This window comes from Orbicella franksi, chromosome 12 (genome assembly GCF_964199315.1).
Source record: "Orbicella franksi chromosome 12, jaOrbFran1.1, whole genome shotgun sequence".
In the NCBI taxonomy this organism is placed as follows: Eukaryota; Metazoa; Cnidaria; class Anthozoa; order Scleractinia; family Merulinidae; genus Orbicella; species Orbicella franksi.
Window position 1 is genome coordinate 6,026,351 of NC_138156.1, and position 18,354 is coordinate 6,044,704.

General features: G+C 41.6%; 4 protein-coding genes across 5 annotated transcripts in view; 1 reads left to right on the forward strand and 3 right to left on the reverse strand.

Annotated features, from left to right (window-relative positions):
- Positions 1–671, reverse strand: part of LOC145462707 (neurofibromin-like) — a 46,000-nt gene extending 45,329 nt beyond the window's left edge. Inside the window, exon 1 of the mRNA XM_081446286.1 lies at positions 516–671. Coding sequence (XP_081302412.1) covers positions 516–578 — 63 coding nt within the window. The 5' untranslated portion in view covers positions 579–671. The remainder of the gene's footprint in view (positions 1–515) is intronic.
- A 2,078-nt stretch (positions 672–2,749) lies between these two features.
- Positions 2,750–8,253, reverse strand: LOC145464550 (uncharacterized). 2 transcript variants are annotated; one of them, XR_014041436.1, is made up of 4 exons: positions 7,349–8,253; positions 5,554–6,230; positions 3,307–5,097; positions 2,750–3,201 (listed from the first exon to the last, which is right to left on the reverse strand). XR_014041436.1 is itself a non-coding variant. In XM_081448480.1 (3 exons), exons 1-3 carry the CDS (start codon positions 8,230–8,232, stop codon positions 3,914–3,916), a joined length of 2,745 nt encoding a protein of 914 aa, XP_081304606.1. In that variant the 5' UTR covers positions 8,233–8,253; the 3' UTR covers positions 2,750–3,913. The 2 variants fall into 2 exon arrangements, 1 of the variants encoding a protein (XP_081304606.1); XM_081448480.1 differs by having other exon boundaries at positions 2,750–5,097.
- A 419-nt stretch (positions 8,254–8,672) lies between these two features.
- On the forward strand, positions 8,673–11,226 carry LOC145464553 (uncharacterized). Its single transcript, XM_081448484.1, has 2 exons — positions 8,673–8,926; positions 9,997–11,226. Exons 1-2 carry the CDS (start codon positions 8,689–8,691, stop codon positions 10,713–10,715), a joined length of 957 nt encoding a protein of 318 aa, XP_081304610.1. The 5' UTR covers positions 8,673–8,688; the 3' UTR covers positions 10,716–11,226.
- A 164-nt stretch (positions 11,227–11,390) lies between these two features.
- LOC145464551 (rho-related protein racA-like) lies at positions 11,391–18,307 on the reverse strand. Its single transcript, XM_081448481.1, has 5 exons — positions 16,951–18,307; positions 14,747–15,012; positions 13,084–13,784; positions 12,480–12,719; positions 11,391–11,903 (listed from the first exon to the last, which is right to left on the reverse strand). The coding sequence occupies exons 1-5, from the start codon at positions 17,316–17,318 to the stop codon at positions 11,685–11,687; spliced, it is 1,794 nt and encodes a 597-aa protein (XP_081304607.1). The 5' UTR covers positions 17,319–18,307; the 3' UTR covers positions 11,391–11,684.
- Positions 18,308–18,354: the final 47 nt, after the last annotated feature.

Sequence of the window (18,354 nt, forward strand, 5' to 3'; positions counted from 1 at the left end):
TGAATAAGTCATGTCAAGCTTACATTCATTCTGTCAAACAGTTAATCAATCAACCATGCAGGAAGAAATCGGGCAAGCTCCTTATTTACAGGTAAGCAAATAAAATAATGTAAATATGTCTATCATTATCTCAGAAATTTTCCGAAAAAGGAGGTATATTTCTGTGCTCTTGAGCTCCATTTAAACCTAAGTCATTTTACCGAGACAAGAAAAGATAAGCACCTAGCGTGAAAAATTCCACCGCTGCGATTTGATCAAATGAACGATCTGTCCGTAGTAACCCTTTATATTATCCACATTCTTAAAATCGAAGGAATATATGACACCATGTGAATGAAAACATTTCGGCATTCCAAAATAGCATCCGCCACAGGTGAGAATATCAGGCAAGCAAGTTTACAAATCCATTTCGATGCTACAAACACATCAAAGCTACCGTGCACAGGATCACGGCAGAAAGCTCGTGTGAAACTCGAGTTTCAGGAAAACCGCAGTTTTTACCTAAGCAAGCTTACCTGACTTCGAAACCGCCGCAACACAAGCTTAACCCAGTCATCGGACTTACTGTCCCGTTGCATGGTTCGTAATTATGTATCGGATTTTCTCAGCATTCGCGATTACCTTCCACATTGTTTGAGTTCGGTCAAACTGCGGTGTATTTTGTCTGGTGTGTGAAGAGATACGGTAGATCGGAAGTACGTAATGATTATGTCTCCCCAAATATGGGCATGGGCGCGTTTAAGCCCGCAAGGAAAACTTCCGAAAGGATAACTTCCGAAAGGATAACTTCCGAAAGGATATTTACCCAGAAAATTTCCCAACACAAGCGACCAAATATTTTTTTTCTGGTGCACACTCTTTTCAGACCATATAAGTGATTTCACTGCAAAGTCTTGGACATTTTATGACATCATCTCTGTGGTCTCTGCGAGTTTAGACATTCAATTTGCTTTTTTATGCTAAAAATGATGAAAATCTTATCCCGTGAAAATCTTCTAACTCCCAGATTTTTTTCCAAAATCTTCTGGGGAACATAGAGGAAAAGTAATGAGTTACTTGTGTCGGAAATGCAAGAAAAATGAGATCACCAGCTTTCTTTTAATAAAGCGAGTGAAAAAGAAAAACATGATTTCGTACAATTTGCGCAAGAAACAGCATCCGGATACCTGGGTCTTTTGAATTAAAAAAAAATATCGACTCATAAGTGAGTCTGCTACGTGTGTTAATAATTCCAAATGTTGCCATCCTCTTGATAAAACGTAACCCTTCATCAGACATTTGAAGACGTTGTACAACAAAACAAAGCAAACAAAAGGTACGCGGGGCAAAAAAATTCAAATTTCGAACATATGATTTTTAGGTCATTTTTTCGCAAAAAGTAGGGGGGGGGGACTAGAGAACGTGGTCCATGCAAAGTTAAAGTGTTGACAACAAGTAGCACTATTATTATTATTCAAACAGGAGAAAACTGGATACAAAAATGACGGAAATTAGAAAACGCGTTATAGTCAAGTTCTCACAGGATCCAAACCGAGGCTGGGCGAACGTGTAAACCAATTGAGAATACGTCAATGGCTTCTAACGTTCACGTCACAATCAAGTGAACACAAAAAGAGGTTTTTCCCTCGAGACAAGATAAGTGTTACGGTGGGGAACTGCAATTCTGTCATTTGCTCTAAGAGCAGAACCGAGAAAAGGAAGAAAAATAAGGAAAGTGAAGAAATAGAAGAAACACCCGTGGTGGAAATACACCTTAACTGTCGCCCAAGGCAGTCCGAGTTACAGATGAGGCAAGACACCATGCCTGCCGCGCCGGTATTTTCCAAGACTTCTAGCATTTAAGTTATCGATGTAGACAGCGCTGATGAGCAGTCGTTATCAGATTCATCATCGTTTCTATCGGAGGGTGAAAGTCATAGTGTTGGCTTTCCACAAGATCTTGAAGAACCTCTCAGTTTTGAGGTCCAGGGAAAGTCATGCCTGCCCAGGAAGGCGACAGTGACTGGACTGGCGCAGCAAAATGATTTCCAAGTTTGTACATTAGCACCAGTGGAAAGCCCCGCTTGTTGTAGTTCGTGGAACGAGAATCAATTGCAACGACAGGGCAACGGTAATGGTGGGTCCTCTGGACTCCACAGGGCACCCAAAATTTCAATGCCGCTACCGCGCCCATCGCTATGGCAACAGGTTTATTCCAAGACGCTCAAGAAAAGGGAGCGAATGGCCAATGAAAAGTTGAACAGAAAAGCACAGTGTCATAAGAAAAGAGGAGATAAAGCCCTCAACCTAGAGGAAACCACTGGCTCCAGAAGTGTGAAAGTAAAAATGTCCATGAGATTAAAGGCGGACCAAGACCCAGAGAGCTGTTCTGCAGCCCTACCACCGGACGAAACTAATGCAAGAAGATTTGGAGTGGACATCGAAGACTCTAGTGACAGCAGCTCTGATAGCAGTTCCAGCGGCGCGAGTTCAAGGCTGTCCTTCGCTGCGTCACGCCACAGTCCAGTTACATCGCATAAAGACTCAGAAAGTGCAAACAATGGACAGAAGGGCGGGAGGAAGTCTCGAAAATGGTTTCGCTTAAAATATAAGGTCCTTCCACTTTAAAGAGGTGAAGACTACACACCCCAATGTCCCCTCACTCTCGGCCCACACAGGCCGAATATAAGCCTCACCCCCCCCCCCCCCATACCCCATAAGACATGCGCAATGACGGTCTTCCGCGCATGGAAAAAAATGCGACAAAAAAAACCCGCTTCTCTCTGTCTACAGCTTAAAATTAAAAACCTTCATTGATAAATATTGATATGGAATCTTTATTATGTGTTTAAAGTTCTCGAAACTTATAATCTCCCTCAAGTCTGATTTCTAAGCAACATTCCCTAATGATTTGAACTCATGCAGGATAAACGGTAAGCTGTCGAGAGATCGTATGAATGAAAGTACTGTTCGGGTGTCGACAAACCCAGAAAAAGTGCTCTTTCAAGTGACAAAATAAGTTTTGCTCCCTTGAATCTGACGAGGACGTTTACTTAGTCGGTCAGAACGGCAGTCTTTTCCAGTTCTGCCCTCATTCAGAGGACCATACCAGAACAACATCAAACTAAACATGATTCTATCCACCACTTTGCAATATGTAAAATGAAAGATGACTCTATCGAGGCTTCGACCGCGTAATGAAAGTGATTGGACTGGAACTAGCTTGCGATGGAGGCTCATGCGAGGGAATATCATTAAAGACTCCACGCATTAGCCTCGGTTGCAAGCTAGTTTCAATCTACTACGGAAAACAGAAATATGGTCTACTATACGCATAAACGATTTTTAAACGGAGAAAGACCAGTGGAGAACAACATGTTCATATTGAAAATGGTCAACGAAAAGTCGAGAATTGATACACTGTGAATTCGAAAACTACCTTGTTTCACCGGAATAAGAAATCCCATCAAAAGAAGTTCAAAGTTTATTTCTAAGAATCCCTTTTTGGCCGATTGTGGTAATGCCATTTTAAGTTTAGTTACCAGCGTCCTTCGAGACTTCACTTCAGAAACTAACTCCCACAAAACAGTGATGAAACAGTGTCAGAGAACATTTTTCACTTGATCACGGTCACTAGAATCGTAAAAGCTTTATGAGATTAGAATTATCACATGAAGTCTCTTCCCTTTTTCATACGTGTGTTACAATTTACCTCGGAAGAGTTTGGCTACAAAGGAAACATTTTTTCAACCCATCAGGTTCTCAACTCCTAAGATGCATGCCGAATTTGTTACAAAATGTGAGGAGGAACTGAATTTACGACCTGATCGCTCTTAACTGTTGATTTTTGGATTAGAATACGGGAAGATTAGAAGACATTATTTTTTAAACGAAAAAAATCGGCACTGCTTCATCCTGACGCATTGTAGAATTGCTAAATCAACGGCTTGGCATCAAGTTTGGCCTGAAGCTTGCCAGCTTCTTTTCTCATTTTCCTTGCCTCAGGCCAGTTTCCCTGCATGGTGTACGCAATTCCGAGCACAGTCAAGGTGCGAACAACCTCTGGGTGTTCATCTCCGTGAATATTCTTATGTCCGTTCAGGGCCATGTCTAAAAAGCGCCGCGCTGGAGTTGTTTCGCCAAGCGAAAGATACGCGTGCCCCAGATCAGTAAGAGTGCTGGCCACGTCGCTGGTGAACCTGCGGGCTTCGACTTCATCCGGGTTGGTGGGTGCCGCTGACTGCAGGATTGAAAAGGATCGCTCGATGTAGTCGCGACTTCTTTCTTTGAAACCTAAACTTCCGTATGTGGCGCCGAGGGCAGAGAGATTGCGAGCGTAATCAAGGGGTTGTTTGTATTCACCAAACTTCCTTCGTTGCGATTCGTAAATTTGAATCGCTCTCTCGAGAAGCTCTCTGCACTTTTGCAGATCGTCTAACGAACTGTAGACATCCGCTAAGCGCGTCAGTGTGGAGGCAACCTCAAGGCTCGATTCACCATACAGCTGCATTTCAATCGCCAGGACATCTTCCAGTAGGCCCTTACTGGATTCCAGATTCCCCAAAGAGGCGTCGATGGATGCTACGGCCGAAATGGCATGGGCACGACTTTTAGGCCCCAGGCTCTTCGACGTGCCAGAGGCTAATATGTGATCAAGGTGGGGCTTGAGAAGCCTGGCGAGAGTTCGCGTTTGGTTGTCCTGCCCGCAGACCGAGGCAACCCCATTAATGGTTTTCAAAATTCGCGCCGTATGCTCCTGACAGTGTCGAACTGCGTCCCGGGTCGTAATCTTTCTAAACTCTTCCCTGTTCTCCAGCTCGCTCTCCTGCAACAAAACACTGACAATTGGCCCAGTACATGTTGGTAATAGCCCGCTATCAGGTGCGTTGTCTTTTAAGGTTACAGCTTCTTCTTGAGACACTTCACCAAGGGAGTTACGATATTCCTGAAGCGTCCTTTGAGCGTTAAAACTCCACAAGCGGCGGAACCACGAGCTAGTGTTGTGCTTGTCTTCCGCCCTTGCCAGATATTCTGCTTCAAGCTGGTGCATTGTCCTGGACAAGAAGAGTTGCTGAAACACTGAATGCACCAAAGGGCTAACGACCACTGTCTCCACACCTAGTTACCAACAATAAAATGATTAACTATAGAAAAAATCCTGGATTTTTTCTAAGGGTGTCATGCAGCAAGCTACTGATCAATCAACCACCATCCCTTACCCTCACAGTGGAGTGGGCCCAGTATCATCCAGCCAGGATCTTTCCACTTCATGCCCCCTTGTCCAAGAGGGAAAGACCTCTACTGGGTTGTGTGAGACTAAAAACTGAGGAAGGGGTCAGTGAATAGCACATCTGGTCCATAAGTCTAAAACTTTGATGTTCAGTCTGGTTACAATTTACTACTTTATACTTTCAGTGCCTTGGTTGGGTAAGTGGGCAAGCAAGTGAGTAAGCAAGCCAACAAATGACAGAGCAAAGAGGTGAGTGATAATGGGTAAGACAGATAGCAAGTGACCATACAGGAAAAGTTATTGACCAGATGAGAGAGTTGTACAGAAAGCAAGATTATTCTTACCCATAGGCTCCATTCTCACAACAGAAACCAAGGGGCACGCCTTGAGCATCTCAACCACTCCATCCACCATCTGCGGCATGTCAGGCAGCTCAGGATTGAGCATTGCTTTGATGGCATCCACATTATCCTTCACCGCTGTCATAAAGGACTCAAGGTTTTTTGCCAGCTTCTTGATGGATAAAAACATTTCTTCTACTTCTTCTCCAGCACCATCTTCCTTTTTGACCTCAGCGGGTTTCTGGCTTGGTAGAGCTGGTCCACTGCCAACCACAGGCGGTAGATTGAAATCGGGCCACCTTAAATGAAGTGCAATCAATGTAATGGGAATTGGCCAGTCAGATGTACAGGTGCCCAGGAAGTCAAATGCATGGAGGAGATGACAATTTTCTCGAACAAGATTCTTGGTTTCCATGGTAACTACAACATGAGTTGGACCCAGGCTAGTCTCACCATTAGCCTTTGTAAAGTTCTGCAGCTCTAGTTTGAGCTCATTCAAAAAGTCTGTGCTGGAATAGTCAGGATCTTTTGCAGCCTTTGACTGCATGTAATGGCCAGCACATGTCAAGGCCAGAGGAATACTATTTAGCAGTGTCACAATGTCTCTAGCTGCTGTCATCTTGTCTTCCTCTAATCCACTTAACTTTGAAAGAAGCTGCACTCCATCCTCAACATCCATTCTAAAAGGAAACAAATAAGTTATTGAGATGAACTTTGTCTCCACAGGGGGAAAGGAAGTGACATAAAAAACAATATACTTTTTGGTGGCCTCGGTTTGAGCACTGAACTCTGGATTAAACTCTGTGAACTGGTCTGTCTTACTGTTCTTCAACGAGATATGTAATGCTTTCACATAATTTCACATCACCTATCCAACCACGTGTAGAAATGGGTATGGGGGAATATAATGCAAGGGGTAACCTGTGATTGACTATGACCCCATCCAAATGTTTCTAGTTGTTTCATGCCCCAGAAACCAGAGATAGGCACCCATGTGCCACTAGGCTCAAAGGATACTTATCATAAGTGGACACCTCTCCCAGGGGTGTATTTAGGAGAGGTTTATTATAGTGCATGAGCTTTACTGTACTTGGTTTACCTTCAGTGCGATATTTTACCAATATACACTACCAATAGGCACAGTGGTCTCATGGTTAGTGCACTCGCCTCTAGATCAAGCTGTCCAGGCCAAGCCCTTCCAGAGACATTGTGTTGTTTTCTTGAGCAAGTCACTTTCCTCTCACAGTGGCTCTCTCCACTCAGTTGTATAAATGGGTACCAGCAACTTTAATGTGAGGGGGAGGGGGAAGGGTAATGGACTTAGTTGTTCATGTTAATGAAACCAGAGAAAAGCACTGGTCTGAAGGGCGACTTGACACATGTGCAGGCTTAACCTTACACTCAAAATGAGTCAGTAAGCGCACATATGTGCTACTTTCTTTCAATACAGTTGAATTTCCAAAGGTTGACCACCCTTTTTGTCAATCCAAAGTGGTTTCTTAGTACTTCTTACCAAAGGTTTCATTAACATATACAGATAAACTCTGAAGTTAGACTCTTCCAAATATATCGAAAATGGATTCTGGCAATGTTGGGAAGTTTGGAGAGCACTCAAGAAGCTAGTAAGAGTTGCTTTCGGCTATTGCCTGGAGTGACTCTTACATTTCTTTTGCACTCTCCACACTTCCTGCATGCACCATAACAGCATGAACCAAATTTTTACATGAGGTTGCCGAAGAACCAAAGTCAGTAAAATCATTTGTTTTACATGGTATGCATACAAGAGTATTTGGCTTACCCTGCATCAATACTGTAAGCATTGTTCATCAATAAATCCCCGTTTGGATCAATTTCTCTAGTGACCAGAATTGTTCCATTACCCCAACTGTCCGCTGAATTGTTGGAAAACCATCGATTTAGAACTTCACTGTCCTCTACATTCTCCAATATGAGAACCCATCCCTGGCTCTTGTTAAGTTTTTCTTTGACAGCTTCAACAAAGAAATCAAGCTGCTCTTCTTTGGGCAGACTGTTGAAATACACACCCTTGCCGGCTTTTGATGTCCAATTGCTCTCCAAGCAACCAACAGAAATCGCAAATCGTTTTACATCAAAAAGAAGACTATCTACCGATGAACCATTCAAAGTACCAAATAAGAGATTCCCTGGAAGAAAAGTGTACCTTTCCTCTTCATTTTTAGCGAGTTTCTCAGCAAATGCTCGAGCAAGTTCTGTTTTTCCTGAGCCAGCACAACCAACGATGTGAAGATCAGTTAATGACCCACTCTTTTTCAGTCGAGCGTGGAGTGAGGAAAGAGCTGTCAGATCTTTTTCACGCGTGTGAACATAATGACTGGGTGCCAGAGGCAGTGATTTCACTCGCAGACGTTTCTTCTCGTGATTTCTGTAAACGTACTGATAAATAGCGCCAGAAATCCCCAGTGTCCCAATGATCCAATATTTAAGATTCGGATTTTCTCTCCAAGATTTCGAATCCTCCCTACCTTCTTTACTTTCCTTCTGTTTTTCAGGTTCAGATGGCACACCAGAGAGGAGAACTATCTGTTCTCTTTGCGTTATTTGCCTAAGGTTTATAAGCTTAATTCGGCTGCTGCCCCGAACCTCGGCGCTGGCAGAGCGCAGGCGATGGGCTATTTGAAAGTTCACACAACGGGAATACATGGCAAAACTACCATCAGCAACCAGTCAGTTGATAAGAAAAAACTGTCTCTTGCAAGCTGCTTCGTTTTTCATTAAAAATCGCTCATCTGCAGCTGAGGTACGATGAGAAAACAAATGCATACACAGAATCTGCTGGCGGCCGCCATTTTGCACCCCAGCACGTGTCACTGTCCACTAGGTCTACCTCACCCTATACCCCTAAAATCTCATAAATATTGCAAAGACGGCAAAAGAGAGGAATTTGCTTGAGTATCGGTTTATTTGAAAGTTTCAAACGTATCGAGTTTTAATGCTTTCTCCAGACCAGCAGAAACTGAGTTACTTTACTCCGGTTCACTACAATGATATTAAACAGTCCTTGAGAAATTTTTCCCGTGGGGCCCTAGGCTGGGTTCTCCTTTTTTCGCTCTACACTTTTTCCCAGTCTCCCGCGCGACAGTCGGTACAAAATCAAAGATGGCTTCTTCCCAGGGAAGACACGCAAAGATGAAAATCGTAATTGACTGTGATGCCGGTATTGACGATGCCCAAGCTATCATGATCGCGCTCTCTCATGAAGTGGATGTCTTAGCTATCACTTGTACATTTGGAAATGTAGACGTTGATCAAGTTTCCAAGAATGTCCTCAAGATACTTGACGTTTGCGGGCGAACAGACATACCCGTGTACAAAGGCGCCCATCAGGCCATGCTAGGTACGGTATTAAGCTAAAAGATAGCTTTCCCGAGGATATTTCCTCCATTCTATTCTTTTAAACGCATGATTGTCAAGATTATTTTGAAGAGCACTGTCGCGTGCGTACGGAGACGAGACCGGTACGAGTGGGAGGCACGAATCTCGCTCCATGGTTAGATCGCTCCCCGGAGCGGGGCGGGGGGGGGGGGGGGGGCGGTACTCCCATATATGGGCTATATAGGTATAAATTGCGGGATAGGGTAGGGTTTTTGAGGTTCTCGAGGGTATCATATTTGCCCCTGTTGGCATTGTGTTCCCAGGGTGATCCTTAGATAGGATACCTAAATTGTGTCAGCCAAAATTGCAGTGCGTAAATTCCAGCTAAACGAAAAGGAAATGATCTGTAAAAACTTAACTATTTGTATTCTTCCAAAGTTACAGAGCTGAAGTAAAGTTCAACCGTCCACACCATTTTTAGTTTTTGTTTTTCCCTTCAATAGGGTGTCATTTTTCGGGCTTTGGCCTTAAATAGGTTGTCATTTTTCATGTCTTTCATCCTCATCAGGGTCAGGGTTTAAGAACTTTCAACGCACACACCTACCTGAAATTTACGGAAGTACCCCCCCCCCCACCTCCCAGGATCGCTCCAAGTCGGTTAGTCTTTGTATATCCCCCTAGCTAAATATCATCCAGCACTTAGTGGAGGGGGTGCAGTGCCCTGAGTGGGAAGGTTGAGAGGGATATTGACCTCAGGTAAAGGAGAATCCTGTCAAAAGTTCAGAATTCTGTCCTTGGTGCTTGGTGGGAAATTGAAGAAACAAATGTTCCCCCGGAAGGTATATGAATTCTAAACGACGGTAAACTTGACAATACATCATGCTGCACTCATGTACTCATACCGTCCCTCTCAATCTAGAAAGAGGGATTTATTGTCATTTGCCTTATATTTCTGGGGTGGGGACAATTTTTACAGCACATAAGCTTGGAGAAAACCCTTCTATGTTCTCTTATCTATGAAAAAATGAAGGGATTCAAACAGCCCTTGAATGTATAAGAAAATGGTAATATTTCTTTTTTTGTTATCATCAGGAAACACCTTTGAGAAACCAAGCTATCATGGTTTAGATGGACTGGGGGATGCACCTGATCATAAGGACCCAGACATGCACCTTCTCAAAGAAACTCATGCTGCTCAGACCTTAGCCCAACTTGTGAAAGAAAACCCTGGTGAGATTGTCATCATAGCACTTGGCCCATTGACCAACATTGCCTTAGCTACTCATCTGGATGCCGAGTTTACAACTAAAGTGAAGGAGATCTTCCTAATGGGAGGCTGCATCCATGGAAAAGGAAATCACTGGGTTTCAGCTGAGTTCAATTTTGGTGCTGACCCTGAGGCAGCTTATGTAGTGCTCAATCAGTTTACCAATCACCCTGTTTCCATTGTGTCCTGGGAGACGTGCTTGGAACATGAACTGACTTGGGAGTTTTTTGATGGTTATGTCGGAGCTGGCACCAAACAAGCAGAATTCATGAAGAAGATTACATCAAATATTAAAGAATATGAAGCCAAAATGAATGGTCCATTTATAACCTGTGATCCCTATGCAGTTTGCGCAGCAATACAGCCTTGCATTGTTCTGGAAGAAACATCTGTCCATGCAACAATGGAACTCAAAGAGGGCCTCACACGTGGACAGATGGTTATCGATTGGAGAGGTCTTCTAAAGAAGCCAGCTAATGTGCGATTAATCACAAAAATTGATCTTGATCTGTTCATGGAAATGATGCAACACTCTGTTAAATAATCTGGACAAGAACTGTTTAGCCCTTGAGTCCTATGCCCCACTCAGTGAAATTGACCTTACTCAAGACAAATTGACCATTTTACAGTTGTCTGCTTGGTGACCTGGCCTTTCAATGGCAGCAAGGCTGGAGGTGACCTTGCTTTGATACAGACCTACCTGCTTTTGTGATGTAAATGCACCTAGTTAGCATTAGAACAACTTGATTTACACAACAAAAGCAGTGAGGTCTGTCTCAAAACAAGGTCACTTCCAGCCTTGCTGTCATTCAAAGGCCAGGTCACTAAGCAGAAAACTGTAAAATGGTCTAGTGACAAATTGCACAAACTTCTGGTAAGTTTTCTCCGTAAATCTCTGAAAATCAAATTTCACTTGGCATAAATGATTGTTATTTCTATTATTCAACTTTCTAACATAATATAATTATACACTATCAGTATCTATTTTTTACAAATACTCTATTTTATTTAACAATAATAGAATTGTACTTATTTACCAGTATATTGCATTTTGTCAACATATATCAGGTAGTAGTTTAGTCCAGGTGACTTTGATTATGAAATTACTTTTTACTTAGAATTGGACAAACTTTTTTTTTTTTTGGACAACTGGACAAACTTATGAGTCAGAGATTTTGGGACACTTTTTTAAATAAACAACTAAAAATGTTTTTCTGCCTTTAGTGTGAACTTATTACATTTATTACCAAGAATTACATACTGTTTGACAAACTATCAACAACAACAACACATTGTTTAGGTAACAGGATACCTGAACTAACTATAAAGAGCTATCATAAACTTACAAGACAGGTGTCCATTGAATGTTACTCGACAATAAAGCTACATTCTGAGCAAAATAAACAGAAAATCCAGAGAACATTTCTCCGAGAACTTGTGTTTGAATAGCTTTTCCATATCATTATCAAAACCTCTCAAGCTTATTCTACAGACATCCATTAATTTCCATACATCACATTACTTTGCACTTGGAATTAGGGTTTGTTTTCCTGAGTTTCTGTTCATATTCTTCTTGAGCTTTTAAATACGACAAAGGTGGCCAGCGATGTTCATAGACATGTTCCCTGTTTTCTCCTTGAACAAGATCAAACTCTCCAGTTGACTCGAACACAGAGAAGTTTGTGGAAATGAAATGAAGACACCAGCCAGATAACTGCTTTGCATTGTGAGCCTGAAAAAAAAATGTAAAATAGTTTGATAAAAAAAAACTATTGTATAAAATAAGACTCTTTGATGTTAAGAAAACACTTTCCCTGATGATAGAAAAATCGATATTTCTTGTCAATAAATACTAAAAGTAAACTAGAAGTAATAAATCGTTGCAAGTGCAGGCAATTTTTCTTTTCCTCTCACAACCCATGTATGTCAGAGGTTTGGCACTAAGAAAGGGCTGTATGGCTTAACAGCAACTGTCCTAAGAAGTGTAGGGTGATCAGGATATTCATAAAATCTTGATCATTGACTAGGTAAGGAATAGAAGCATCTTCCCAGTAACACAACAAAATGGTGCTGGACTTGCTTGTTTAGATCTATTGAGAAGACTGCCACTTGAGAAAACTTCCATCTAGGTGCTCACCCAGGTGTACAAATGGGTACTGGTGAACATAATGTTGGGGGTAACCCTACAGTGGACTAGCATCCCATCCAGGGGGGAGTAGAAATACTCCTAGTCATTCATGCTACCGAAACGGGAGATAAGCAACAGCCTGATTAATTACCTACCACTCATAATACTACTTGGTCTTACCTGTGATGTGAGCAAGAGATTTATGACATCACTTGTACCATCAGCAACTCTCTTTTGTATAGAGGAATCCACTTTCTTAGTGATGTACAACTCGCACAAAGTCACAAGTCTCGGCAGACAGAACCTGTCAGCTAAAATCATTATTTCCACAGAGTCACCCTCCTCTATTGGGGCGTGGTCAGTGTAGAGGTACTCCAGTACAGCCAAGAAACTTTGGAGGGAAGTATCCAAGATCTCAATCTGGAATAAATATTAGTTATTGTAAGAAATAGTTACTTACTTCTTACTTAATTCTGCCTGTTTTTAAACCAAATTGGTTTACTCTCTCAGAATACCACAGGTATGCCACTAACATACAGTGTAGGTTTAAAATAGAGGGAGGCAAATAGAAATCAGGGAAAATGGTTTTGACCCTTCGGATTTCATCTGTAAATGTTTATTGCAAACCTGCACTTCATTTGTGACCCTTTGAATTTTCAAAGTCTAAGTGAAAAAGTGTAATACAGTTTGAAACAAGGAATGGTATTTCATTTTCTTCTCTTGCTTTAAGGAGGCATGCTCTGATAATTATTTGATTTTCAAGAACCAAATATACAAGTCTTACTTCTGTATCCAGGTCACTCTCTCTGAAGGAACCACCCAACATGGCTGCCATAACCTGTGACCTTGCTTTCAATATCAATTTGTGCCCATACACAATGGTGCCCTCCACACGGAACTTGATGTCAGCTAGTAATGGCTTGTTTAGGAACAACTTCTTTGCCACCTGCCCTGTGTTGTCATTTAGCCAGGTTCCAATACTGGGATTTAGGAACGAATCTCCCTTAAGTAAATTTGTGCAGATGTCCGACAACCAGGCCAACTGGAATTTCTCGGCAACAGCTTGAATTTCTTTGACAAAGTTCTGGTCTTCATCCTCTGAAATGTCTGGTGACCCAGTGTAGAGAAAAGTCAAAACCTCCATAAACACACCTTTGGAAATGCTCTCATGCAATCTTATAACTGTTTTGCCTTCATTTTGGCATTGCCCTTCAACGTGATCTAGGTTTGGACATTCACTCTCCTTGTTGCTAATCCAAGAAATATCTTCAAAGATGCAACTGTAAGATTCATTATTTGGAGCCATTCTGCCGAGGAAAATGTTCTTGAAAATGGATGATGAAGCAGCAAGGACAGTTTTATGGGCTTCTAATGCCTGACCATCCAAGAACAAAAATCTGACATCTGCACTGCTAGTGTCAGACATCATGGAACGCCAGTCACTTGCAAATGTTGAACTGAGGACCTCTATATGAGGTGCAAAACCTGCAAAATGAAAATAAATTATCATGATCCTTTAACCTTTTAGTTTCCCTGCACTTTGCAGGATGATCAACAAAATTTATTAGCCGGTTCTTAAGTGAAAATGCTAAGCAGACAGCCTAAAAAGTTTAAATTAAAAAATACAATTATATATTCATCATCAAGAACAACTGCAACAAATTCTTCAAGCATCTATTACTCTAGTATAATATACCAAGAAGAAATTTATAATCCATCAATTATCTTCGCTCGTGCACTATTGGTCTAAGCACATCACATGACTGAATATGCCCCAGCTAAAACTGCAGAATATCCAAGAGATATTCCCCAATTTTCAAAACTGCATGTGTGGCAGAGAATAATATTATTTGAAGCATTATAAACATAATAGCCTCCATTTAATTAACATGAAAATATGTCAGATATTTGTCCTTGGATATTATCTGTTCGTTAAAGCCCACAGACTGAATCTGGAGTCTGAACCCTGGAGAAGGGAGGGGCACTATACAACATATCAGTATCTATAATGGTTTTCTACCCCTTTCAAAGAGAAATACGCTATAGATTTTCAACATTTCAGACTTAAGTAAGGTAAGTTTTGCACTCTACCTCACATAACAACCAAGGTTTCCGGGGAGTACCCTCCCCTGAGCAAAGACCACAATGTAGGCCTGCACCCAGACCTGAATCTGGAGTTGGATACAGAAACCATTGGGCCATTGAGCCCAGTGACCCATCAGGCCAGTGCTTATCTCCAGTTCCCGTAGCACAAAACAACTCTGGATAGGTTACCCCCAGCACTAAATTTGCCGGCAAGCATCTTGCCCAGCAACATAACACAATGTCATCGGCCAAGGCTCGAACACAGACCACTTGATCCAGAGGCGAATGCACTAACCGTGAGGCCACCGCACCTCCACCAAGGGACTTATAAACCCAAGGGAATATTTTCTTTAATCTGTTACCTGCAGGTGGCAACTCTGGAGGAAGTGGTTCTTGATCCTTGACAGAACATGAATTTTTGCACCTCCTTTTGAAGAAACCCAATGCTTTTGATGTCACACTTTTTTCTTGGTTAATGAAGGTAACCGCCAGTTCAGCTGCTTTGTTAAGGGCGTGTTGCACTCCATCATTTGTCACTGAACTGCACTCTGCATATGAAACTTCAAGAGATGTGGCAAGAGCCTTCCCTTCCCTTGTTGATACAATGTCCCTATCTCCAGATGCATTGCTATTATTAGAAGAAAGGGAAAAAAATCATGAAGCATTTATTTTGGCAATCAACTGACAACTGATTATAGAGTTGAGTAAAATTATGAATTTAAAACATCATGCTTGTTTAATTGTAAAATTTGGACGAAAAGCCCTAGAACTTTGGAAATTAGTTCCGATAATGTTTAAGTCTTTAATATTACGCCCTTTGACCTGTAAGGAGGCCAACATGGAAGGGGCAAAACTTTGAGAAGTCAGGGAGCCATGATGTGACTCAGAAGTGAAACAGAGAAATGAGAAAGTGAGCCTGCTCTGAGATAATTTCAGTTCATTTACATCATGCAGGACAAAAGGAGGCCTCTTCTCCCCACTGTTACAAAATTACATATTTTTAATGTACAGTCTCCTTTGCAGCCATTGTCCAGGATCATCATGCCTCTCTCTTTCCTCCAACAATGGCTGCCTAAACCCAAACCACATTCCTTTGCATGTTAATTTAGCCAATGATGGCTTCACTTATATATTCCTAAGTTGCTCAAAAATTCTCTGACTACACCAACCAAAAGTTGTATCTTACCATGTACCAAGCATTTGTGATGTCGCCTTTTGAACTGGGCACATACCAGACATCAAAATAAAACAAAGTTTTACCCAAATGAAACATGTCAGATTTGAAAACATTATGGATACACAAAATTATAAGTTCATGTACTACAAGGACATCCAAGTTCTAGGATTAAATAGATCTTGCAGCGTTTAGGCAAACAGCAGCTGTCACTTTTTGGCCAATAGGTACGGTATCAACGTGCTTGCAGTCAAAATGAAAGCGAGTTATTACGGAATGCAGCTGAGGTTCAAGCGGGTCATTGTTTAAGGAGGGAGGATATGTGAGGACAATGGATACAAAGGAAACCAATTTGTAATGTGAGCAATCCAGCATCACTTCTCCACCGATGGCAGGTGACAGGTTGCAGGTGGTGAGTGATGGGTGATGGCTAGTGGGTGACAGGTGACTGGTAACAGGTGACGGGTGATGGTTAGCAGGTGGCTGGTGATCAAAATACAAACCGCCCAATGATAAAAAAAAAATTACTTAAACTTAATATTATCAAGTTACAATGGACGAACATTACATAAACTGATGGAAAATAATTTTGATATCAAGTTGCAAAAAGCATTGTAAAATTTACTGATTGATCGAGAATATAATCATTTCAGTAGCTGTTATCAAGTACATTTCAAAAAGTGTATGGATCAAATATTATTAAATATTATGTAGAGATGCCACGTGCAACAAACAAACCTTACTGTCACCACCCGTCAGCTGTTAACGGTCACCTGTCACCTGCTAATGATCACCCATTACCCGCCACCCGTTACCCACCACTCCTGGTTAAGTGCTGTCGTGACCAATCAGAATTTGGAAATAATTAAGCCTTCTATTTGGGGCAGCAAATGGTACAGTGTAAATGCAAGACTATGCAAGATGGCAACAATTACATATTTTTTGGAAGTCTGAGACTTGCTCAGCCTTGGAAAAGAGATTGAGGATTAGAGATCGCCTTTGCAAAAAATCCCAAAAGGTGACTGACCTGAGAAATTGTAAAAATTCAGGACTCTTCAGCAAGACTTCTACGTTTTGAAGGACCATTCCAATTACCCATTTGCTGCCACAAACTTCTAACTTTGAAACGGAAATTTTCCACAATTTTGTGTCGAGATCACCATAAACAAATTAAAGATTACCCTTTTACTCTGGCTAAAGCCAACCAGACAATAGGCTTATTTTGCTTTGATTGGGTGATCACAACAGATCAACATCTTTGAATGGGTTTGAAATTGTATGTAAGCTTTTAAACATTTAAAAATATTCCTTGAGCTTCGCCGTATGTGGTATAGACTTGTAAGAAATCCATGCTTTCTTTTTTTTAAAGGCAAATCGAATGCTACAACTTACTTGCCACCTCGAAGGTCAGTTTTGGTCGCCAAAAGAAGGATTGGTGCTTCTGGTACGAAGTGACGGAGTTCTGGAACCCATTTCCCAGTCACATTTTCAAATGAGCTTCGACTTGCTACGTCGAAACACACAACAAACACATCTGTTTGTGGATAAGAAAGTGGCCTCAGTCGATCGTAATCTTCTTGGCCTGCTGTATCCCAGAGAGAAACCGAACATGGAGAGCCGTTTAACATAAGATTCACGGAGTAATTGTCGAAAACTGTTGGGACGTAGTTGCATGGAAAATGGCTGGTGGTTGCAGTGATAAGAAAACAAGATTTTCCGACGCCTCCGTCGCCAACCACTACAAGTTTTATATTCTGCATTTTTCAAACTTGCTTTGCACTCAGGAATACTGCAACAGCCGGAGCTTTCACTTCTGCTGAGCCAAACATTTCTTGCCTCCATTTAATTTGGTTATCAGTTTTATACATGGTTCCCGGCCAAAAATAGCTGACCAATCAATGCAAAGAACTCAATTCCGATGACGTAAGAGTCTCAATCTGGCATGAAATTGGGAGGAGGGTAGCGGGGAGGTTGGGTAAGTGGAAAACTGACAGGAACAGTGTGCTGAACCCAGAAAAAAGAACCTATTTCCACTTCTTTTTCTATGGATTTAACAAACAACAGAAACGAAAATGAATTCAAACAGCATCATCCTGGACTTGGGCTCCCTCAGTTAATTTTCTTTTTTTTTTTGGCCCAACCTCCCAACTCACTTTCACAAGGAGGAGGGAAGGTAATTGTAAATGAAACATTTGATGAGGATAGCCTAAAGCTGTAGACCACGAGATTCTTGAGGGGGAGTGGGTGATTTTGAAAAATATCCGGTATGCATACTTGTACCAAAAAATTAATGCACATAACCACTGCCAAAAAGAATTTAGAAACCTCCTTCCCACGGTCTCTCATCTTCCCACCCCCGAGAGGAGAGACCATGGGAACTAGGTTGATCAATTGAGCCAAATAAAAGTATGTTACATGGCAGAAAAAATATCATACAATTCACACATGTCCCAAGAAAAAATTATCTGGCACGTGTAAGGGTAACAAAAGATTGTGCCTATACCAAATCACTACCCCCCTCAAAAATCAATTGGTCCTCCCCTAAGTAAATAAATAAATAGCTTAATGAGCAAGCTAATAACAAGAAAAATGAAAGTCCCTTCGACCTTCCTAGAAAAGTCTTCCTGACTTTTCTAGGAAGATCGAAGGGACGTCTGCTCGCAGGGCAGGCAGAAATGGAGTAACCAAAAAATTCTCACGTCATCAGAAAGGTACAATGAAGCTATGATGCTCAATGCAACTGCTCAGTGATCAATTTCACACTCAAATGCAATCTCAGACAACAGAGAATTTTTA